We start from the raw sequence: 26,342 nt of genomic DNA, 5'->3' as shown, positions 1-26,342 counted from the left end.
GTCCAAATCTTAACCCCAACTTCTCCAGAACCTTAAGTCTTTCGTAGTTTCCTCTATCAAAAGTTATTACAGCATCAGACACTGCTAACTTTAGCGTCATAAGGCCAACAAATACATTTTTAGGCACACGGTGCCACACAACATTGTTGAGGGACTCATTCACAGTTTGGGTCTTCCCATGGAAACATTTCTTTAGTAGCTCAGGGTTTGCCAAATCTCTGTAAATAGGTTTGATTGCCTCCATTACTGCTGAAGGAAGAGAATGTTTATGTGTAAATTCATTCAGTGTGCCATAAAATCCAGCTTGCCTATATTTACACCAAGTTTTTGGTAGATACAAAGCATGAGATGTCTTCTCATAGGTTGACAGTCAATGAATGAAAGTGCTCCACACAGCGCTTTTCATCTTCTCTAAATTCTCACAGTTATTTCTAATGGCCTTCTCATAATATTCCTGTAATTCATCAATTACTTTGTCCGTTAGTCTTCCAGCACATTTTATTGTCTTGTCATCAGACAGTTTTGTGTTATCTAGCTTGGTTTTTGGTTTATGCAGCCATGTTCCCATCCTTTCCGTAACATGTCCTACACACACACCACAAACACAGTTACACTTTATCTTACAGAACTAAGTGTGAAATGCATCCACCCAACTCGTTTCTAAAGTTACTTTCCTTTTCTATGCAGTAGGGAGCGTGGTCACTTCAGAAACATTATCGTGGTTGCCTTCACTGCTAGCACACGTGTTTTCAAGTACTTCAAAAGAAAATGCAGGTCTCACATATCTGTTACCCGCAAATTTACGTTTCTTCAAGTTACTTTTAAGCTAAGTCATTTTATTTACAAATAAAAGCAATTGACGTTACCTTACTGCAGAAATAACCGATAATTACACTACTTAAAAATAAAAAATAATACCAGAAACAGAGGAATGATTTATTCGCAATGCCAACTCCTGAGATGGAGCAGTAGACACAAAACGAAGCAATTCACAGCCTTCTAGACTGTGTAGGTCTCAAGATATGACTGCTCAACTGTGGCAGTATATATGCAGCTGCGAAATTTGACACATGTCAACATTCAAAATATTATTTGAAGGTCCCACAAGTGTCTGATTTTAATGTATTATACACCAAAATATTCGGTAAAGTCCAAAGTACATTATGGAGTAGAAAACAGAAAATGTCAAATTTCTCAAATTTCATGTACAATGTCCCCTTAAAAGAGTTCTGACTGCGGACTACAATTGATTTCTTGTGCTTCTGTTGAAATCTCTTTTTTAAATTTTTAACATTACATTTACTTTCTGAAATTTCATGGTTTTAAAATCCTTTGGAATATCCCTATGTGGCCCATATGAGTATATGGTTTAAAATTAGGAAGAAACCTCTGTCAGGAATTGGTAATATTGGATCTATAATGTGACTGTTCTCATCCTTTCATTTAAAGTATTTCTTTGTCATGTGGTGTTATTACCCACATTTACAAAGTGAGTGCTGTGAGAATAAAATTGTTTACTGTTTTTAGACATGTAGGCACAATGGCTACCACTACCAGATCTCTGTGTCCTAATATTTTAGACACATACATTCCATACATTCGAGATGGCTGCGACTAATATACTAGCTCCTATGTCTGTACCCATACGTGGTACAAAATATTAAATCGTGCGACGACAAGTCGAGCGCAAAACGAAGTAAAATAAAATTGTAAAACTGTATATGATTGAAAATATCACATGGAGACTCTGAAAATGCGCGTGTAATTAATAGGCTGAATGGTAATTCGTAATGAAATGAAATAATAACGAAGCAAAATTCTCGATAAGATAACTGTATAGAATGTGCATAGCAACATAATTGTTCTTTTACTCGCTGGTGGAACAAACCAGCGTTATTACACAAACTCTCTGATCTAGCCTTGAAGAAAACGAACGCTACAGCGGCCATTTCGCATTGTAAGTTGTTAGTTTTAAAGAATATATTGTAATTTATGCTAATTGCGCATTTTTCTTTCATGTATATCGTGGCCTTCATGCAGAAGTAAAAATTAGGTTTATTTTTCAAATTTTTTATTACGCTGGATAAACGAGAAGAACGGCCGAACAATAGACCATTCTTGGTAGACGTCTTACGTAGGAATAATTTCATTATAATTTCATAGCGTTCCGTCATCATCGGACACTTTAATAGACTGAAAATCATAATTAGTAAAAAAAGAAAAAGAAAGTGCATAAATTAATATATTTCATATTAAAGTAAAAACCAAAAACTTTCAGCTCAGTATAATTCGGTTCTAGGCGCTACAGTCCGGAGCCGCGCGACTGCTACGGTCACAGGTTCGAATCCTACCTCGGGCATGGATGTGTGTGATGTCCTTAGGTTAGTTAGGTTTAAGTAGTTCTAAGTACTAGGGGGCTGATGACCTCAGAAGTTAATTCCCATAGTGCTCAGAGCCATTTGAACCATTTTTTTTCAGTATAATTGGCCGCTTCTCAGCAAAACAGATCATTTCGTTTAAAAAGGAAATACTTTATTTAACTCAAAGGTTTCTTTTCATAATTTCCCTACGGTAAAGCTATCCTGCAGCAATATTTTAATGTGATGACAAGAGATATAATCCCTGAGATTACATTTATGTTTTTGTCTCTATGGATGCATCACATTGACATCAATTTTGCAACAGACTTTAAAATCGTCTCCCGTAATGCTATATTGACAAGGCAGTGAGTCGCGTGCTGTTAAATAATCAGAGTTCAGAGAACGATTTTATGAAAGTATAGATTCAGGTCCCTCATATTATCATCATTCTTTCTTGTGTCTGCTCCCCCAAATAAGTGCTCTATTTACGCTATTGCCAGGCGTAAATAAAGTTAGGCATTGAGATTTTCTTACACTCTTTTCGTCATATCCGTCGAGGACACCGTAAGTAAACTTGAGATGGTGTTCGAACCTGGATCTCCCCGGTTTTAGCAGACGATTGGAAGAATGTGGTAACATTTTCAAGCTTTTGTCAAATGTTTGACTTAAGTAAGAATGAACTGTGTTCTAACATTTGTCGGGTCGTCACAGTGCATTTGAATAACTTATCACCCAGTAACATTTTTCTAATCTGTAACTGTAGCATTAAGGCTATAGATTATGTTTGAAACAACGCACTTTAACATTAATGAAACAAATAACCCTACAATCTATGTCACCTAATTTATTGGATGAATGAATGTGATAAAGTTGGAATCTGGTTTCAAGCATTTTTTTTCTTTATGAGTTTGTTTATTTTAAGCATATTTGTCACGGAATATTGTAGCAAGAGGGCTAACAACTCCGCTGCTGAGTGCATCAAATCCACGTCCGCATAAAACCTTTGCGATTCATACAAACAGTGAAATAGGGCGAAAATTCCGCTAGGAATGGCTGACATTCTTCGGAGGATCGAGTTTTTCTGATGCTACCACAAACCGAGTTCAGCTGCCTTTACATTTATAGGTAATTCCGGCGCAGTGTGGTATATTTTTGCGTTTCCTGTTTTCCTTTCCTAGTATGTTTCATACTACACAAAAAAGAATAGGAAAAATGTTCTGTTTCACGTAGTAGTTGTGGTATCAAAATCAAGTGAAGCATTATGTGACTTTGACTAATAAGGATTACGTCACGCAATTTGAAGACCTTAATAATTGTTTAAAACCTCAAATTAGGATTACATGCTAGAGAAGGACTTAAACCTGGGTTCTTGTTTGTTGCAGGCGCTGCCTGTAACAATCAAAACTGTGTGACGAATTTAAAAACAGCGGATACTGAGGTGTGGAGGGAAATATTCATAGACAACCATTAATATCTGAATGCTCCTAAATGTGCCGCACAGCTTTGCCACATACTCTGCCATATACTTCCGTCCACAGTTCACATAAGCCACTATGGAATCTGGAAAGGGTTATCCGCCACGTGGGACCGAAGGTACGCCTTGATAACCACTTGCAGTGGCATCGCCCACCATAGCATAGAAGGTCGATATTTGGTTTGCCGTGCGGCACACGGTAGTGGCTTCACAGACGATTTATTTATCGTAAAGTTCATTGCAGAGTGAATGACACCCTATGGTGACAATGTTGTCAGACAAACATCGGAAATCTAAAGAAAATAATGTTCCTGCTTCTAACTTGGATGATCTAGTCGATGTTGATCATTTAAATGAGTAATATCGCACCTACTTTCATTGTCACAAACGAAAATGTAATCCCAGGCAGGTGTTAGCATTGTAGGTAACTGCCGGTTTTCATTTAATTGAGAACCTTCTCATCTACTCACATGTGAGTGAGTGTGTCCCGTTCCGGTCCGACTCATCTCTGGAAAATTCAGCCATCCATGATCAGAGGGAATGAAACCCAGTGCGTGTACAATAGTAGCTAACAGCGCCAACCACTCCACCACACATGTAGTCCCAGCAGGTAAGTCGCACTACTCTGGATGAGCTAAACTCAAGCATTGAGTCCAATAGAATCACCTTGAGCATTTCGTACGACCACTGTCCATAATACGTGTGGCTGTGCAGAAGGTGGCCAACACGGGCAATGCGTCAACAAGAGGAGGAGAAAATGATGGCTTCCTACGAACTTCAGCTTTGTCCTTGCTGGTGGCCACCTTATTTTGTCTGTTACAAGCGATCAGAGACAATATGAGCGTACAAGCCCAGAGACCGTGGATAATATCTAAAAGGAAATCTTTGTATGTAGTGAGTTACAAGCTAATTTCTTTCTTACTATGTAACGGTGTTATGTGCCGATACTACGGCCGTCAGACTTCTGTAAAATGAGTACTCCTGTGGATGCTCACAGAAGATACAGTATGAGATCAAAAGTATGCGGACACCTGGCTGAAAATGACTCACAGGTTCGTGGTGCCCTCCATCGGTAATGCTGGAATTCAGTATGCTGTTGTCCCACCCTTAGCCTTGAAGACAGCTTCCACTCTCTCAGTCAAGGTGCTGGAAGGTTTCTTGGGAATGGCAGCTCATTCTTCACGGAGTGCTGCATTGAGGAGAGGTATCGATGTCTGTCGGTGAGACCTGTCACAAAGTTAGCGTTCCAAAACATCCCAAAGGTGTTCCATAGGATTCAGGTCAGGACTCTACAGGCCAGTTCATTACAGGGAAGTTACTGTCGAGTAACCACTCGGCCACAGGCCGTCCGTTATGAACAGGTGCTCGACCGTGTTGAAATATGTAATTGCCGTGGGATCGCCACATTGTGTACCGTCATTCGTCACGTCACACAGCGTTTTTCCACTGTTTAATTCTTCCAATGATTCCTCTCCTTACACCAAGCGAGGCGTCGTTTGGCATTTACTAGCGTGATGTGTGGCTTATGAGCAGCCGCTCGACCATTAAATCCAAGTTTTCTCACATCCCGCCTAACATAGTACTTGCAGTGGATCCTAATACAATTTGAAATTCCTGTTCAACTGTCAGCAGTCTCTGTCAGTCAACAGACGAGGTCGACCTGTACGCTTTTGTGCTGTACGTGTCCCTTCACGTTTCCTCTTCACTATCACATCGGAAACAGTTGGCCTAGGGATGTTTAGGAGTGTGGAAATCTCACGTACTTACGTACGACGCAAGTGGCACCCAATCACCTGACCATGTTTGAAGTTCGTGAGTTCCACGGAGCGCCCCATTCTGCTCTCTGACGATCTCTAATAACTACTGAGGTCGCTGATACGGAGTACCTGGCAGTAGGTAGCAGCACAATGCACCTGATGTGAAAATAGTATGTTTTTGGGTGTGTTCGGATGCGTTTGATCACATAATGTATATGAGTAAGCAACATAACGCACCATGAGCAACTTTTGGTTTTTCATAATATCATTGAGTACTCATTTATTATTTCATATTAAGCCTTTGTTCATTTTTCCTTTACTCCCAGTAACTATAAGAGATCAAAGTTATGAGGCTAGCAGTTTAAACCATTCTACAACAAGCAGAAATTAACGTAATGGCAATATAAGAAGGTGAAGTCTCATACAGCGGGGTTCAGAGTATACAGGGTGTTCGGAAATTTCCGTTTCAAACTGCTCGGACATGTAGATGGGAGTGACTAAGTGATATTCTGAATAGGATCCCATGTCCGCAAATTTCATCCAGCGACGCAACACAGCGTCAAAGCTACAGTAACTGACGCCTGTCAGTGTATTTACATTTGTCGTGATTACGTGATAATGTTACAAACTTCCTAGGATGATAGAGGAGGATAAATGTATCAATATCATGTAAGAGTCCCCGTACCGGAAGTGAATGAGTCTAAAGTTATAAGTGAAAACAATAATTCTGATAGCTCTTACAGTGGAATACATGTATCGCTACTGTTGTGTTTGTTGTTTCTAAGATTTTAGGGTAGGAAACTTTCAGACGTGATAGTATGGACCAAAACACGGAAAAAGTGTCTAGTAAACGTTTCCTCAAACACGCATACCTCGTTTGTTGTGAGCACTTGCTCTTCTTCACTAGTGTGAAACACATCTCCTCTATTGAATATGTGCTCATAGCTCTTAAGTTAAGCATTTAGGAGCCCTTGTTTGCTGTACAGTTTTTCCTTGATTTTGGTCCATACCTCCATGTGTGACAGTTACGTGCCCTACTATCTCAGCAACAACTGTACCAGTACATGAACTCCACTGACAGGGATAACAGAACGGTTTTCGCTTGTAAATCTCGACACGTTTGCATCCGGTACAGGGATCCTTACTTCAAATTAACACTTCTGTCCTTCTCCATCATCCTAGGAATCTTTTAGCGTCATCACGGAATCACCCTGTACATACATACATTTACAAGCGCCGGCGCCTATGACTTTTATGCTCTGTAGCGACGTTGCATTACGTTTCCGGACATGGGTTCCTATTACAAATGTTATGTATTCACTCCCCCTCTACAAGTCCTAGGAGTTCGTAAACGGAATTTCCGAATGTCCTGTATAAATGTTAACAATTTCACCGACACAATTTGGCGGTATGTCCACAAACATTGGTACGATTTCCCTTTTAAGTCTATTTACGTCACACACTTGATTGAAATAAGTATATCGTTGGGCACAGTTCCTTCATAAAATAGTGTGTTATTGTTGTGGTCTTCAGTCCAGAAACTGGTCTGATGCAGCTTTATCCTGTGCAAGCTTCTTCATCTCCCAGTACGTACTGCAGCCTACATCCTTCTGAATCTGTTTTGTGTATTCATCTCTTGGTCTCCCTCTACGATTTTTACCCTCTACGCTGCCCTCAAATGCTAAACTGGTGATCCCTTGATGCCTCAGAATACGTCCTACCAACCGATCCCTTCTTCTGCCACAAATTCCTCTTCTCCCCAATTCTATTCAGTACCTCGTCATTAGTTACATGATCTACCCTTCTATTCTTCAGCATTCTTCTGTAGCACCACATTTCGAAAGCTTCTAATCTCTTCTTGTCTAAACTATTTATCGTACACGTTTCACTTCCATACATGGATACACTCCATACAAATACTTTCAGAAACGACTTCCTGACACTTAAATCTATACTCGATGTTAACAAATTTCTCTTCTTCAGAAACGCTTTCCTTGCAATTGCCAGTCTACATTTTATATCCTCTCTACTTCAACTATCATCAGTTATTTTGCTTCCCAAATAGTAATACTCATTTACTACTTTAAGTGTCTCATTTCCTAATCTAATTCCTTCAGCATCACCTGATTTAATTAGACTGCATTCCATTATCCTCGTTTTCCTTTGCTCATGTTCATCTTCTATCCTCCTTTCAAGACATTGTCCATTCCGTTCAACTGCTCTACCAAGTTCTTTCCTGTCACTGAAAAAATTACAGTGTCATCGGCAAACCTCAAAGTATACACTTCTTCTCAATGGATTTTAATTCCTACTCAAAATTTTTCTTTTGTTTCGGTTACTCCTTGCTCAATACACAGACTGAATAACATCGGGGATAGGCTACAACCCTGTCTCACTCCCTTCCCAACCACTACTTCCCTTTCCTGGCCGACGACTCTTAAAACTGCCACCTGGTTACTGTACAAATTGTAAATAGCCTTTTGCTCCCTGTATTTGACCCCTACCACCTTCAGAATTTGAAAGAGAGTATACTGGGCACCATTGTCAAAAGCTTTCTCTATGTCTACAAATGTCTTTCCTTATTCTATCTGCTAAGATAAGTCTAGGGTCAGTATAGCGCCACGTGTCCCAAAATTTCTACGGAATATAAACAGATCGTCCTCGTGGTCGGCTTCTACCAGTTTTTCCATTCGTCTGTACAGAATTCGTGTTAGTGTTTTGCAACCATGCCTTGTAGTTCGGTAATTTTCACACGTGTCAACTCTTGATTTCTTTGGGATTGGAATTATTATATTCTTCTTGAAGACTGATGGTATTTTGCTTGTCTCATAAATCACCAGATGGTAGACTTTTGTGAGGGCTATTTCTCCCAAGCCTATCAGTAATTCTAATGGACTGCTGTCTACTCCCCGGCCCTTGTTTCGATTTAGGTCTTTCAGTGCTTTGCCAAATTCTTCATGCAACATCATATCTCCAATTTCATCTTCATCTACGTCCTCAGAAGCATCATGAAACAGTCATCATCATCATCATCATTATCATCATTTTCTTTGGGGCTTAGTCCCACTGCAGCGTGGGTCGACCATGAGATTATGGATTTGGCGATGTTAGTGTAAGAGGTTGGCCGGGTGTCCTTCCTCTCGCCACCCCGTACCCCTCTGGATGGAATTAGTGTACCCCAACTGTCTGTGTCTAGTGTAAGCCACAAAATAGTTCAAACGTTTTTTGTCTCCGAGTTGTGTAACTGAGGCGGACCGTGGGGTCCAGCCTGGTATTCTCCTAGGGAATGTGGAAAATCGCCTAAAAACCACATACAGGCTGGCCGGCACACTGGCCTTCGTCGTTTATCAGCCGGGTGGATTCGATCCGGGGTTCGCGCGCCCACCTGAGTCCAGGAAGCAGCGCGTTTGCGCCCTCGGCTGACCTGGCGGGTAAATGTCATGGAACAGTACCAGCTACTACACATCCACTCCTGAAGTAATAATCAATATACTGTGAACGAACTGACTGATGTATTATACACTCCCATTATTTCAGCAGGTAAGAGAACATAGACAAAGTTTGGAAATGTTCAATAATGAATATATAGGCAAATGACATGCAGGAGGGTTCTGTGCAGTTCCAAGCACTGCATTTGATAACAGAGAAAATAGGTATACTGATCAGCATTGGAAATAGAAAATTCAATAGCAACGCTAAAGACACACAGTAAAGACAAGAGCCAACACTAGCAAACATATCTAGAGTCGAAACCGCAGATTACTCTGGAGGATGGACAAGTGATCTCAGCGAAGCTTTAGTCTTCGAACAAAGGAAAGTGAACTAGATAGAAGGGACTATGCTTGTTGAAAAAACGTACGCCTTCAAACATCTGTCGACGAATACCAAACTGAGACACGGTAAGACAGCAGTCAGAGCGTCAGTCTCCTATGCAGCAAGCTGCCTGTCTCTGAGCAGAAAGACGCCAGTAAGAGTTGTCGAATTACCACAAAGGCTGTTCAAGCAAAAGATTGTGGGGCCTTGGATCATGTCTGATGTAAGACGACTGCATGGACCTAATCGTGTTCTCTACCTCACCAGTGGAATCAGACAAAGGCGACTAGTTTGCTATGGCCACGTGTACAGAATTAATCTCCACATACACTCCTATAACGACTTCTAAATAGCCAAAAAGATTAAAGGCACAAAATCCCTGTGGGTGAAACAAAATTGAGGAAGACCTTGCTGAACTTCACTGTAAGGAAGACTTAGTAACTGACATTAGTGGCTATGATTTAGCTATTGAAACCAGGTCATTCCTTACATAAGTTACGCTCACTGATGTCAGGAAATGGTCCGATGGGAAAATGAGGAAATACTAGGCCAACAGAAAAGCTCAAGCTACTTTAACCTTTAATTCTTAACATGCGGTCCGGCAGATCTCCAGCACGTTTAGCTTATTAAAATTTATACGAACAAAGTTGGCAACATTGCCTGACGTCTATCAATGCTCTCTCACATCTGTTTACTTCCCATCACTAGTTTTCCATCCTTGTGTTGCTCATTGTTGGTAGCGTTTGGCAGTTATTTAGTGCCTTAGGAGTTCCTAGACCCACATGTCAACACTTCCATTGCAAGACAGTGCCAACAAGCAGGTGTAAATTCGCATACTCAGGCTTTCGTGTCGGTCTGAAACTTTTGAATTTGGAATTCTCATTAATTGATTTTATTTTTGTAACACACGATGGAATAAGACGCTTCCAGTTGCTCCATGGAGGAGGTTTCTGATGAAGATACCTCTGTAGATGGATTGTCTTCTGATACTGTGTCAGACTACTGTATCGAATATGAGCATAATACCACGAGTGAGCAATCTGCTGATTCATATGGTGCAGATTTAGATCTGTCTACTTTTTTCATAGATCACAACAAGGGCACAATATGGAGGAAGATTCCTGCCAATCAGGGAGTAAAAGCTAGAATGAGCAATGCCAGAACTCATGTTCCCGGAGTAAAGGGATCGCAAAGACTTGTAAATCTCCCAGTGACTGTTTGTCTGCGCTATTAGATACCACAGTTATTAGTACAAACATAAAAATTGACAAAGACAAGCAAAAGAATAAAAATGACAGGACTGCGTATTTGATTGATGATACTGGACTACAAGCCATCACTGGACTTTTGATTTTAGTCAACATTTCCTAACAACAATCACTTGTAATCGTTTCTAGTTTCTTTTGAGGTACATGCGGTTCGATGGCGGACACTCGACCACAACGTAAACAGCATGTAAACCTGGCACCAATTCGATTTATATTTGAACATTTCATACGCAGATGCAGAGTCAATTACAAACCTTCTGGGTATCTGACATTAGATGAGCATCTTGTTCCATTCAGAAGTCGCTGTAGCTTTCGACAGTATTTTCCGATTAATCTGACGAAAATGGCCTCAAAGTCTTCACTCTAACAGATGTACACTATTTCCATGGAAATTTACATTGGAAATGAACATAATGGCCCATACAAGTTGTCCACCTCTGGAAATGATATGGTTACAAGACTGGTAGAGTGACATAGGTAGGAACATAACTGGAGAGAACTAGCCTTCTAATCTTCCTCGTATCCTAAGATTGTTCGAGAAAAACCTAACATATAGGATAACAGTATGAAATGAAATCGTCATAATGTCTGAACGGATTGCGTTAGGACGTTCAAACTGCATGAGTGACCGCGGGGCATGATGGGAATTAGAACGCGCTTGCGCACGCTACTTGTTGTTGTCGGCCACATTCATTCAGATGGGTTCGTCAATAAGCAAAATTGGCGCATTTGGGGGAGTGAGACGATCGAGAGGTCTCTTCATCCAACAAGTAACTGTGTTGTGTGCAGTCTCCAGTCACAGAATAATCGATGCGATAGTCCTCGATGGCACCATGAACACTAAACGGTACGTGACGGTTTTGGAAGGTGATTTAATCCCCATTATCCAACGTGACCCTGATATCGACCAGATGTGGTTCATGCAAGACGGAGCTCAGCCCTATCGAATCAGAAGACAGTTGGTTGTCCTGGAGGAGCACTGTGGGGACTGCATTCTGGCTCTGGGGTACCCAAAGGGCACTGGAATCGGCCTCGATTGGTCGCCATATTCTGCGGATCTGAATAGGTGAGACTCTATCTGTGGGGCTATATTAAAGACAAGGTGTACAACAATAACCCCAAAACCATTGCCGAGCTGAAAACAGCCATTCACGAGGTCTTCGACAGCGTCGATGTTCCGACGCAGGATTTTGCTATTCGTTTGCGCCACATCATCGCCAATGATGGCAGGCCTATCAGACATGTCATAACCTAAATCCGAATACATGTAGTGACATTTACATGTAGAATAAAATGCGTGCACGCCGTAGTTTGTAACTAACTGCACATGTCGCTGTAACCTCCTGACGAAGTTCCTCCAGCGTGCGTGACTTACGTCGATAGAGGTTATCTTTCCCAGTTCCCCACACGTAAAAGTCCGAAGGTGATAGATCTCGTGACCACGGTGGTAAATCAATGGGCCCTCTTCGTCCAGTCCAAAGCCCCAGAAAATAGTCACCCACGAAAGCTCGTACTGCTAGGAGGTAGCGTTGTGGCGCCCCGTCCTGTTGGCAGAAGACCTCGTCATCAGCTCCATAAAGTGCACGTAAATCTGGCAAAATTGATGTGCGTAACAGTTCCAGATACCCTCTTCCAGTGACAGCAGCACCAAAGAAAAAGGGTCCTACTAAGCACCTACGTTCACACTACACAGGAACCCCTGGTGAATTGACCGCTTGATCCACATAAACAGCGAATTTTTCCGGTGACCAGTACACACTTTATGCCGATTCACGGTTCCATTATGTTTAAACTGTGCTTATCACTCCACATTACCTTCGTCACAGATTGTTCGTCATCATTTATCATTTGCTGATACGATTCGCAAAATTGCACTCGGCCATCAGGATCGTTATCATTAATCGGCTGCAATAATCGTGGAATGTAAACTTTCCACTTTGCAGCTTTCAGAATTCTTCGTACACTTGTGCACATTGGGTAGCAGACTTCCATGGAGAATTAACAAACGTTTCTTTACGAGCGCCCAGGACTTGTAGCTGTACGTTGTCTTCCTGATTTTCCTTTCTGAATATCACAAAATCGTTCCACGCAATTGAAACTTGTCAATGATGCGTTTAATTCTTAGGCGGGTGGGCGGTTCTGTTTCAAACTCCCGCCTCCATTGACGTTGCACTTCAACGGCGTTATCAAACTTGAAAAACCACTAAAAAATATAAATGTGTGACTACAGCCTCTGGTTGTGTACACCGCTCGCCAGGTGCAAGTCTTTCGATTTGACGTCACTTCGGCGAATTCAAAATACATTTTCGTTGCTCTAATGTCAAGCATGCACCAGCCATCTTGTTTTCTCAATACCGAGATGAGAGTACTAACATCTGTTGAGGCGAAGACTATACTACATTCGTAACTCAAATCGAACGACAATATCGATATCTCGGTAGAACCTGACAAAGTGTGTATACATTTTCTCTGGCGAACTTTGTAGTATAATAATTGTTACCCTGTATGTCGGTGCGCTGAAAACAAAAGCGAGGGGCTCCTCCCCAATTTATGGCTAAGAAGAGAGATGTGAAATCCACAATGTTTGACTTTCAAAATGATTTCACTTCGCTCCCCTATGCCCCAAATAAGAATACAAATGTACTGTCAATTTCTTCTCTGCACCTTGAAGATACGTCAATAGACTCTAAGTCGAGTGTAAACAAGGAACCAAACATAGACACATTTTACAACGACAGAAAAATGGGGGCGTAGGGGGTTGATATAATTGGGAAGTCGTGTGCCACATACTCAACTGTGAGGAAGTGCAGTAGATGACAATATTATTTTGCATAATTGATCTATATGGAATCAATAGCATTGCAATTTTTAGAAGCAATTACGCTGAAAAAAAAATTACAGGGAAGGATTTTCTTTGGGAAACGGGATTCAGCTTGGTGCAAAACCAGCTAAAGAAAAGGGCAATAACGGATTGCTTACCCAGCGAAATTCGCCAAATGGCAGCAAAAATGAGTTAATCAACATCAGTTCTCAATGACGAACCAGCACAAGAAGCCTCAGCTGCGAAAAGAAGGTGCATCATCTGTCCTAGGAATAAGGATGTAGAAACTCGATTTACTTGCCATCAGTGAGGAAAACGTGTCTGCATGAAATATTTGCTTACTGTCTGTGATCAGTGTATAAATGGTAATTGTAAAGAACTGTCAGTAGAGGACTGTTGAATCATTGAATGCTCAGTTTATACTGCCTAAGTGTAACTGTAGGTATTACCTGTTTTCTAATTTAATGGAATGCATCATTTGTTCAAATAAGCATTAACTGAGGCAATTTCATAATTTATGCTGTTCCCTTGACATTATTGTGTGTTAAGTAACCTACTTATTAACATGTCTTGGGAATCCACTGAACCCCACGTTACCACTTGTGTAAATAATGCCACCTTAACAAACGAAGGTTTTTGGTTACAATACATTGCTAGAAGAAAATTTTCGTGGAGTTTACTAATGTTGTGCAGTAAGGTGTCAGGGGGCCGAAATGAAAATGAGTGTATGGCGACATTGGCCGGGAATTCCCTATTCGGGGACGTTCTGCCGCCGAGTGCAAGTCTTACTGCAGTCGATGCCACAATGCGCGACTTGCGCACCGGTGATGAGGATGCAATGATGATGAGGACGACACAACACCCAGTCCCCGAGCGGAGAAAGCCTCCAACCCAACCAGGATTCGAACCCGGGCCCACTTGCGTGGGAGGCGAGCACGTTACCATCCAGCTAAGCAGGCCGACAGAAGACAGACACCTTAAGTAGCTTTCGGGTCGTGAACAATGCCAGGCGAGGGGCGAGTAGACCCAAGGAAGCCTGTCACTGGCGGAGAGGCAGCGAGAAAATTTCAAGCGGCACACGCTTTTAGAGTCAATAAGGAGTACTTCTAGGGTTAAATTTAACACTAGAAGTACCGGACTTCGCCGTATCCCTAGTAGTACCATGTGGATAATTTTCGATCCACTGTAGAGAAACATCGTTTCTTTAGTATTTGCGGGTGTTTCGAGAGTCTTCATGTTGACAATACGTCTCTAAAATGAATAGTACACTGTCAAACATAAATTTCCAGAAGTAAACATTTTTTTTAATTTTAAGTGTTATAGAAGAAATTCCACAATCTTTCACCAATCGTCGTTAAAACCAGCAAGTAAAACAATGCTATAGTGTTTTTCTTTATAAAATCATATTGTTTGCGTGAGTATTAATAGTATTTTTATTTTTATAGAAAAATAAGGTAAGTACCAAATATTTGTGAAAGATTCTAAAATGTAGCAGGTGATAAAATGCTCTGCATGTTTTCTTGCTTACTGCTATCAGAGAACTAAAGCAATAGAACAAATATCTTCAACCTATAAGTATAACTATTTGGAAATATTTAAGAACAAGGAGTTGACGGAATTGCCTAAGGTTGGATTCAGACATTCGACAAGAGGTTTTGCTCGGCAGCTTTTTCACGCATACTTGTTGTACTTGAAGCGTAAGCTTGATATTTTATTTCCCTTTTGTTGTTTGCAGGAAATCTGAATTTGACAGGATCTTCTACTTTCATATTGGCCAGTGCCGGTATGGAGTGCCTTAACGGGGAGATTAACTTCTGTCTGCAGTTTGTAAGAGACAGCAAGCTCATCTGCGACTCTGAGGATAAAGTCATGAATTTGACAACGCCTTTTCCATATTGGCCAGCGCCGGTATCGAGTGCCTGTCTGCAGTTTGTAGAGGGCAGCAAGCTCATCTGTTACTCTGAGGATAAAGTTCCGACGTGAAATCTACTTAGAGGTAAGGAACTTAAAAACTGTTTGAGCGCTGATCATGGCAAGGTCATTGAACCCTCATCCAGGCACTTTATTGTCAATAGCAGAGTAATCATGTAGATGTTCATGTAGATGCCAAGTAAGTGGACAATAACAACATATATTGCTGTAATCGCAGTCATTGGCTTAAGCCATTAGGTTTCTGAAACCACTATTACTGTCGTTAATCTCTTTCTCGGCATTGATAGTAGTAAAAAGTTCAATAAGTGGCATTATAAATTTTGGTCATTATTTATTTTAACTAAAGCAGTGCTTTTAGGTTTGTTTGAATCAGGTCCAATACCTGGCTATGCCTTAGGGTAAGACCCCTGCTGCTGGAGAGACTAGGTACCACATCTGCTTCCTTCTAGAGCCTACGGTCGAGATATGTTCACACTTTTCTGCAGCTGGGAGTTGAACGGCTAGGCTGGCATGACTTATTTACATTGACTCCATTGGGAGACTCGTGATGTCAGCTGATAATTGTGACAGAACTGCAGAAGGCTTACTTAAACTTTATGTACTGCTGCCAGTGCCAAATAACATGAGGTAGGGACTAGTAATGGACGAGACTTTAATACATTACAGAGTGTAGAGGAGGCCTTTCTCCAGCAGTACATACAAGATGGCTGCTGATGATGAATGGAGTGGTGTCAGAAGCCAAACATTATTGTAGAGTTAAGACACAAAGGAATTAGAGATATTGGATTTGATGGGCACTGATTTAAATCGATGGCGAAAGTTGGAAACTTGCCTCAGACAGGGATTCAAACCTTGACCTCCTGCTTACTAGGCAAATGTTCTGACCACTGAGCCTTTCGGACACTGTGCTCATCACAAGTGCACGGACTACCCTAGCACACTTCCTGTCAGATCCACATTCCCAACTTATCCACACATGCACTACTAATGTAGTGCCCCTTGGCCCATTGTCCTGATTACTCGCAACAGGTATGAGTCAACAGATACTACATATATAGAACTAAAACAAGGACGACCAACGTTCTTTTCAGTGTGAATTCCATGAGTAATGACGATGGGCAAGGAGCACTACATGTAGTGTGTGGATAAGTTGAGAATTTGGGTGTGATAGAAGTGTGCTGATGTAGGCCATGAAGATGTGATGACCACTGTGTCTAGTTGGCTTAGCAGTCAGAGCATCTGCCTAGTATGCAGAAGACAAGGGTTCAAATCCACATCCAGCTCTAATTTTCAACTTTCATCATTAAATCAATGCATCCTCACAGCGAAAGTCTGCAATCCCTTTGTGTCTTAATTCATAGTGCCTTAATTCACAGTGTTTGCTAGATCAAAATGTTATTCCCCTTTTGGACATGTCCTAAACAATAGACACCACATGTATGCAGTTAAGGCGATGATGGTTCATGGTACCTTCAGTGCAAATGCACACCATGATCGAAGTCTTATGGGAATCAGCGAACTTCCACGAGTAATGAGGGACACAACATTAGTAATGTGTGAATAAGTTGTGATGACCACTGTGTCTGGATGGCATACTGGTCAGGACATATGCCCAGTGAGCCGGTAACCTCTGCTGAAATACTGGTCCGACACAAATTTTCAGCTTTTCCCGTGGCTTTAAATGAATGCTCACTTGCATGGAATGTCTGTAATTTCTTTGTGTTAATTCATACCTGCTGCTGGGTAAAAATTGTATCTGTTCTCTCAGACATGCTGTAGTATTGTTGCTAGCACGAGAATGGGATGAGCAGTGGGGATATCATATGCCTTCATCAGAATCAAAGCCAGTCACCTGCCTGCCAAGACTGTCCAGCTGAATGGTCTCTATGCTTAAAATATTTAGGCACTAGCAGGGAGCTCGCAGCTTGTGCAGTATAAATAGGCAATCCGGCAGCCAATGTAGCAATAGCAAGCGAGTCATTAGTCCTCTGCCACAGGGATGATATTTGAAAGTGTAACACGTTTCTTCAGTTGGAGGTTAAAGGTTCTCAGTGACAGACACGCTTATTCTTCCAGTATGGAAGTTTGCAAGAATTCACTATCGTGTTCCCATACTCTGATGTGGAGCTCTGGGGATTGTTGTATTTCGGCTAACTGCATGTGACACAAGATGTGGATACAGGAGACAGACAGGACACGATCTAATTAATGTTAATAATTCGTTTTCAGTGACAAGGTGTCTGGAAGTGTTTACGTTTTGGCATAGAACTGGATGTGCACAGCTTTGAACTGTTAGCAGGAGATTTGTTCAAGTGAATGATGGCAGAGTACATTTTCCAATTCACTGGTCAGTGCCTGACATTTTTATGTGGCAACTAGATTCCTACAAGGGCTACATCGTTAGTGTAGAAGTGGTGGGTTCTTAAAACCTCCATATGTGGGTCAAAGAGAGCATGGAAACTCTTAACCGGCCAGTGTGGTCGAGCGGTTCTAGGCGCTACAGTCTGGAACCGCGCTAGTGCAACGGTCGCAGGTTCGAATCCTACCTCGGGCATGGATGCGTGTGATGTCCTTAGGATAGTTAGGTTTAAGTAGTTCTAAGTTCTAGGAGACTGATGACCTCAGCAGTGAAGTCCCACAGTGCTCAGAGCCATTTCCACAATTTTCTTGGAAACTCTTATTACGACTGTTGTGTAAATCTGGAAGTATGAAGAACTCATGTACACACCCTGATAAACTTTACTTGAGCGCTGTAATATGACACTTTATTTAACTCGCATGCCAGACATCACAGGGAGTACATGGCATCCAGAAACAGAGGAATCTGAAATTTTGTGCAAGGCCAAGTCACCATGCAAATGAGGAGATGGTTGTTTCGTTAAGAGAATCTACTTTCTGCAAACCACATGATGCTTCAAAAACGTCCTGGTCCAAAATTTTATAAGATTACATTTTGTGAAAATCAATTTTAAAAGCAGAAAATAGAAGACAACGATGACGACCCTATTATACCACCAGGTAATGCGATAACAGCAATCACGTTAGTGAAAATATGTTATAGAGGTAATTTTACCATCCGTCAATGCACTGACATAAAGCTCATAGTTTATCATTATATTGTACACTGAAGTGCCAAAGAAGCTAGTACAGAGATGCGTATTCAAATACAGAGGAATGAAATGAAATGAGCGTTTGGCGTCATTGGCTGGGATGCCCCTTGCGGGGCAGGTCCGGCCGCCTTGGTGCAGGTCTTATTACACTGCTACACCAAGAAGAAATGTAGATGATTGGACAAATATATTATACTAAAACTGACATGCGATTACACTTTCACGCAATTTCGGTTCATAGATCCTGAGAAATCAGTACCCAGAACAACCACCTCTGGCCGTAATAACGGCCTTGATACGCCTGGGCCTCGAGTTAAACAGAGCTTGAATGGCGTGTGCAGGTCCAGCTGCCCATGCAGTTTCAACACGGTACCACAGTTCATCGAGAGTAGTGACTGGCGTATTGTGACGAGCCAGTTGCTCGGCCACCATTGACCAGACGTTTTCAGTTGGTGAGAGATCTGGAGAATGTGCTGGCCAGGGCAGCAGTCGAACATTTTCTGTATCCAGAAAGGCCCGTACAGGACCAGCAACTCGCGGTCGTGCATTATCCTGCTGAAATGTAGGGTTTCGCAGGGATCGAATAAAGGGTAGAGCCATGGGTCGTAACACATCTGAAATGTAACGTCCAGTGTTCAAAGTGCCGTCAGTGCGAACAAGAGGTGACCGAGAAGTGTAACCAATGGCACCCCATACCATCACGCTGGGTCATACGCCAGCATGGCGATGACACTTCCTATGTGCGTTCACCGCGATGTCGTCAAACACTGATGCGACCATCATGATGCTGTAAACAGAACCCGGATTCATCCGAAAAAATGACGTTTTGCCATTCGTGCACCCAGGTCCGTCGTTGAGTACACACCATCGCAGGCGCTCCTGTCTGTTCAAATGTTCAAATGTGTGGGAAATCTTATGGGACTTAAATGCTAAGGCATCAGTCCCTAAGCTTACACACTACGTAACCTAAATAATCCTAAGGACAATCACACGCACCCAAGCCCAAGGGAGGACTCGAACCTCCGCCAGGACCACCACAGTCCACGACTGCAGCGCCTTACAACGCTCCTGTCTGTGATGCAGCGTCAAGGGTAACAGCAGCCGCGGTCTCCGAGCTGATAGTCCCTGCCACTGCTAATGTCGTCGAACTGTTCGTGCAGATGGTTGTTGTCTTGCAAACGTCCCCATCTGGGATCGAGACGTGGCTGCACAATCCGTTACAGCCATGCGGATAAGATGCCTGTCATCTCGACTGCTAGTGATACGAGGCCGTTGGGATCCAGCACGGCGTTCCATATTACCCTCCTCAACCCAATGATTCTGCTAAAAGTCATTGGATCTCGACCAACGCGAGCAGCAATGTCGCGATACGATAAAGCGCAATCGCGATAGTCAGCAATCCGACCTTTATTAAAGTCGCAAACGTGATGGTACGCATTTCGCCTCCATACACGAGGCATCACAACAACGTTTCACCAGGCAGCGCCGGTATACTGCTGTTTGGGTATGAGATATCGGTTGGAAACTTTCTTCATGTCAGCACGCTGTAGGTGTCGCCACCGGCACCAACCTTGTGTGAATGCTCTGAAAAGTTAATCATTTGCATATCACACATCTTCTTCCTGTCGGTTAAATTTCGCGTTTGTAGCACATCATTTTTGTGGCGTATCAATTTTAATGGACAGTAGTGTATATCGACGCCACAATGGGAGACATGCGCGCAGGATGGGGATGAAATGATGTTGAAGACAGCACAACACCCAGTCCCTGAGCGGAGGAAATCCCCGACCCAGCTGGAATCAACCCTGGGCCCGTAGGATGGCAAACTGTCCACTCAGCTATCGGAGCGGACAGTACAGAGATATGTAAACAGCAAGGATACGGCGCTACCGTCGGCAACGCTTACGTAAGACGACAAGTGTCTGGCACAGTTGTTAGATCGGTTTCTGCTGCTACACTGGCAGGTTGTCAAGGTTGAAGTGAGTTTGGACATTGTATTAAGTCGGTGCACGAGCGATGGGACACGTAATCTCCGAGGTAGCGATGAAGTGGTGATTTTTCCCGTACGACCATTTCACGAGTGTACCGTGCATATCAGGAATCCGGCGGAACATCAAATCTCCGATGTCACTGCGGCAGCAAAAAGATCCTGCAAGATCGAGACCAACGACGACTGAAGAGAAATTCTCAGCCTGACAGAATTGCAACTATTCGTCAAATTTCTGCAGATTTCAATGGACTGTTGACGACTGGAAACATGTTGCCTGGTCGGACGAGTCTCGTTTCAAATGGTATTGAGCAGATGGACACGTTCGAGTCTGGAGACAAAATCATGAATTCATGGACCCTGCATGTCAGCAGGGGACTATCGAAGCTGGTGGAGGCTCTGTAATGGTGTGGGGCGTGTGCAGCTGGAGCCGTATAGGACCCTCGATACGTCCAGATACATCTCTGACACCTGGTACTTACGTAAGGATCCTCTCTATCACTTGCATCCATTTATGTCCATTGTGCATTCCGACGAACTTGGGCAGTGCCATCAGGACAATGCGACACCCCACACGTCCAGAATTGCTACACAGTGGCTCCAGGGACACCCCGCTGGCCACCAAACTCCCCAGAAATGAACATTATTGAACATGTCTGTGGTGCCTTGCAAGATGCTGTTCAGAAGAGAACTCCACCCCCTAGTAATCGTACTGATTTATGGACAGACCTGCAGGATTCGTGGCGTAAATTCCCTCCAGCACTACTTCAGACATTAGTCGAGTCCGTGCCATGTAGGGTTGCGGCACTTCTTTGTGCTCGCGGGGGCCCTACACGATATTAGGCAGGTGTACCCGTTTCATTGGCTCTTCGCTATAGATACTACTGAAATATCTCTTCCGTAATAATCGTTTCAGGACATAATATAACGGCAAATTCAAGAACGAAATTATAAGTTTATCATCAGAATACTGTTCTGGAATGCAACTGGGACCAACGCTATTCAGACAACGGTAATAAAGCAGTTCCACTGAGCTTCCTTTCAGCACAGTGTAACATTTAAGGCCATCACCAGGGAAACGCATTGAAAGGATGAATGAATACTGATTTGAATAAACTTGATTCTGTGAGGAGCAATGACTAAGAGTTAATTACTCTCTCCATAAGGAAGAATGACTCTAGTCATAGTGTGAGAATCTCATACGCTAAAAACTAGTACCCAGATGAAGAGAACAACACTCTACACAATCAATAATCACAGTTAGTTGAAGATTCTTCAGTTTAGTATCGTAAGGCACGAAATTTGCAAGATAAGCTCGCTTCACCGTACATAGGCGTTGGTTTTCCCATCCCTCCCCCGATACCACCCACTTGTATGGCGAATCTAGTGTCCACACACAGGTCACGTAGCAGCCTAATTGTTCACTGATCAGAATGTATGTTTTTGACAGTAATTTTTAATTTGTTGAAATCTTATACCTCAACAAAAAGTTCAGGAACTGAAGTTATGAAACCACTGGTTAACGTGTTTACACTCTTTTGTAATTAAGAGTAACTACGGGATCTATAGTGATACGTGGATATGAATCTAAGATAGCAATGTGGTGCATATGAAACTATACATTTTGGTCATGACGTATTGCTTCACTCATTCATTACTACTGCTACTACCACTCTCCTAATTACTCTTAAGCAATAGTCCACTCACCTGTGCTGGTGGTACAGAATGGAATTATCAGCAGATCTGAGAGACCAACTCCGCCCGAGGTCACAACGCTAACGTAGGCCTCGTAGCAGTGGCTGGGCGTGAGGCCTGAGAAGTTGACACTCTGGATGTTTTCGGGAACTGTCCCCTGTCGCATTACGTCTGCCGTGCTATTCTCGACGAGCGAATAAGAGTAGCCGTAAATATAGCCATTAAGAGCAGAGCAGTCTTCAGGGGGCTTCCAATTTACCGAAACGCTTGTATTCGTTACGGCAAGTATCGGGTTTTCAGCAGCAGATGGTTTCACACGCGGTGCTGAAACAGGCGAAGAACTTAAAACAACAACGCTCAGACAACCAGTGAAAATTAGTACTGTATTCTACAATGGTAATGTAGCTTATAATGAAGTGCTGCTTAAGCATTCGACACATGTTTGAAGGGGACCTGGACCTGAAATGACTAAAATTTTCGAAAACATTTTTTGTCGCCAATTGAAAGACAATTTTATCCCGTTTCAAAAAACGTATTTTTTTAAATCTACATTTCAGTTGTTGATTTGGTCTTAAACGCTCTATGAACAAATGTCTGCAAATCAGCCACGTTGATGCAATAGGCAAGGAATATCACCATAAACATTCCTTGCCTGCCACGGTCATAGAAAGAATAAGGCCAACATACAGGGACCCTGCAGAAAGAATAAAGCCAACATACAGGGACCTTGCAGACACAAAATCACTTAGTAAATGTCTACATGGCCGTACACAAAACCTCAGTTTCAACAGCTGTGTGTGGCAACGAGTATCAAAAACAGTGTTTGTTGGATGGACAGTACTCAAAGTGGGTGTGATGGATGCTGTCATCTGTTTCAATGATGGTGTAATCAGCAGGACAAAAGTAGTGGACAAATTACGCATGCAGCTGGGAAATAATATAATAGCTGCTCTGACTACTATAGATCGTCAGTGACTAGTTGAAGCTGAAAGGACTGTGGAAGCCACCACTAAGGAGTCCAGAGTAAGCAAAAGGCTCCTGAAGAAGTCTACAGAGGATAAAGAAGCAGCTGGCGAGCAAGATTATGCTCCTGGAATGTTCTGAAATAGCCATACGATGAGTCAAAACCGTTGTGAACATTCTTTTCTCATTTTCTCGTAACTACATTTTCAGAACATTAGGTACATATAACTTCATAGTCATTTTATCCATGTTCACCAAATTTCTCTCAAGTAAAGACTGGGATATTACCTTTGAATTATGCCTAACATATCGCAGAAATGATCTATGTTTGTCATTCTGTATCTAATTTTAGCGGTATCTTTTTGACAAAATAGTAATGTGATATAATAAGGATTTTTCTAATTCCTCAGATACACTCCAGACTACAAAACGAGAGGCATAATGTGTTCCTATGAATGTTGACAGTAGCCCGCCACAGTTTGAATGCTATTAGACTGATGATGGACCAAAAAATGGTACCAGAGTGGGAATGTGTATTATAAAAGGATGCGTTAGACCAAATACTGTAATTCTTAAACTATAACAGATATTTCAATAAGTTTCCCTTTACAGCTTGAATTAATTTCATTCATTGTCGGTAAAAAAACCACAACTTCCTCCGCACTGTAGATCAAGAGTAATGTGCACTGAGAACGGGCTAAAGAAATGCACCCCGTTCGCGTCCAGGTCCCCTTAAGTGAATTCACTTTCGACGAAATGAATCTGAGGTAAATTTTAACAAATAAATGCGATAGCAAACCTTTCATCGCCTGTAACCTGAAATAAAACCTCCCAGCAAAATTAGTGTGTTCAGTAAACCCTCCAAAAGTAATTATCTTATCTGTGAAAATTTTTTCAGTATGTTGGGGCAACTTAGAAAACGTTCTTTAGCTCTTAAGTGGAAAAAAGCTCAGGTTAAACGTAGCACTGTAAATGTAATTTCTTATGTTACACTCAGGAAAAACTCTTTTTAATCTTCCAATCTTAGGTAAACAATCGGCTACAGGGTGTTGCTAGGAGAGCGTGCAGCAATTTAACAGGACACTGAGGATCCTCTACTGAACAATTTGAGATTGGTAACCTGGGATCGGAGAAGCCAGCTTAAGGAGATGTGGAAGCAGACTTGTCTGCCGCTTTGTCAACCATTACTGTTTTCCAGATTAATTTCATCTGGTCCCATTAATGGCCACCCGTACTTGAGTTTCGTGCAGAGGTCCACCTGAGTTGTTGGAGAACATACGATTGGTGGTTCGTGGGAGGATGTGGACACAACATGACGGCGCACCGCCTCACTTCAGTGTGGATGCCGGCAACCATCTCATTGCAGGAGGTCGTATTCCATGGCCGGCGAGGTCACCTGACCTGAATACCGCTGATTATTTCCTATTGTGATGAGACCCCAGTGGAAACAGGGGTGGAATTAGTTGCCAGAATTGTAGTTACCTGTGATGTGATTCGAAACACCCCAAGGATATTTGTTCGCCGATGTCATGCTTGAATTGAGGTTGACGGCCATCAGTTTCTGCACATTTTGTAAGATACAAGACAAATGATATGTTCATTGTGTCAATGATGGTATTTCCAGTTAACTGTGACTAATGTAAATAAAAAAGTATACAGTAATGTGTTTTTATTCCCATTATGCCCTTAAGCTGGCTTCTCTGACCCCAGAATTCTCTACCTCATATTGTTCTCTTACACAACCACCCCCTGTATTTGTCATTTTAAAGTGACAAATATTCTTACTGCGGAATACATTCAGTTTCCTTTAATAAAATTTCGTAATTATTTTCGCATTATTTAAGGGCAGTAACAACGTGCTATCCCGACACTGTTAAATTTAGTGACTTGGCTTCCCTGTATTTCAGGAAGCACTGTAGCCATTGACGTGAAACTTTCACAGGACATTAAACTGTATGTTCTGAGTCTACTCAACTTCAACAATTGCTTTTCAGCCACTGCTTTCGGAAATACAGTTTTTAATTACACAGTTAAAATTTTGTGTACTTTTTTGTTTATTATCCTAAATAAATTTAATTTTACATAGCATTATGTTCTTCTTTAAGTTCAGTAGACTCAGGATATATCTGCTATTACTCCCTGAAAATTTCAATATTCTACTCGAAATGGTTTCTGAGATTTAAGGGAAAATGCAACACAAAATGTAATTCTTCAGGAATGGCTTATAAAGTTTGAAAATACTGTAACTCACTTGATATATGCTTTATCTTTTTATTTTTAGTCGCTCAGAAGCACCATGCACCATACTGTATATCGTCCTCTTGATCTTTTTCCAAGTTTCATCTTCTTTTCTTCTTTCTGGATTCCTTAGTGGCCAACTGTGGTGCATATTCTGCTTTATCAGTGCGAACCTTATCCATCTGTTCAAGTTCTCTGAGGCAGTTTGCTCCAGGATTAATTCCCATATGCTGTACCACTTTCATCCTACCAATGATGCCATCATTAAAAGCAATAACAGCATCACTGACCCCCCACATTAGTGTCTTCATTCCACTGTATCTGGAGCAAGACTATGACAGGGAGTTCTGTAACGCACAACGTTAATTCAAGAACTACTTCACACCGACACTTCACGTATACTGTGAGTGGAGCCCTGATTATTGAACTCAAGGACATTTTCAGGACACTATAGTCTTGTCCCTGCCATCCTGACATGTACACCTTGACTAGTTCCACATTACTCAACAAACTCCTTCTTCATTTGATTTAGGGACCACGATGAATGAACGAAAAAACGAACGATTCGAATATTACGCCCAGCATGAGCAATTATGATAGCTTATAAAATGTTGTCAGCAGACAGCGTATAATCAGCGATAGCTGACTGCAGGTACACTGAAGCGCCAAAGAAACTGGTACAGGCATGTGTATTCAAATATAGAGACGTGAAAACAGGCAGAATACGACACTGCGGTCGGCAACGCCTATATAAGCCAACAAGTGCCTGGCGCAGTTGTCAGATCGGTTACTGCTCCTGCAGTGGGTGGTTATCAGGATTTAAGTGACTGAACATGGCGTTATAGTCGACACTCGAGTGATGGGACACAGCGTCTCCGAGGTAGCGATGAAGTGGGGATTTTTCCTGTAGGACCATTTCAAGAG

General features: G+C 42.1%; 1 protein-coding gene across 3 annotated transcripts in view; it reads right to left on the bottom strand.

The window, feature by feature from the left end:
- Positions 1-26,342, bottom strand: part of LOC124553634 — a 518,253-nt gene that overhangs the window by 85,754 nt on the left and 406,157 nt on the right. For all 3 annotated transcript variants that reach the window (XM_047127501.1, XM_047127504.1, XM_047127503.1), the window contains one exon: positions 22,230-22,541. In XM_047127501.1, coding sequence (XP_046983457.1) covers positions 22,230-22,541 — 312 coding nt within the window. The remainder of the gene's footprint in view (positions 1-22,229; positions 22,542-26,342) is intronic.

The sequence above is a fragment of the Schistocerca americana genome, chromosome 11, assembly GCF_021461395.2.
Source record: "Schistocerca americana isolate TAMUIC-IGC-003095 chromosome 11, iqSchAmer2.1, whole genome shotgun sequence".
NCBI lineage: Eukaryota > Metazoa > Arthropoda > Insecta > Orthoptera > Acrididae > Schistocerca > Schistocerca americana.
The sequence above is the reverse complement of the archived record's forward strand: the minus strand, read 5'-3'. Positions and strand labels throughout refer to the sequence as shown.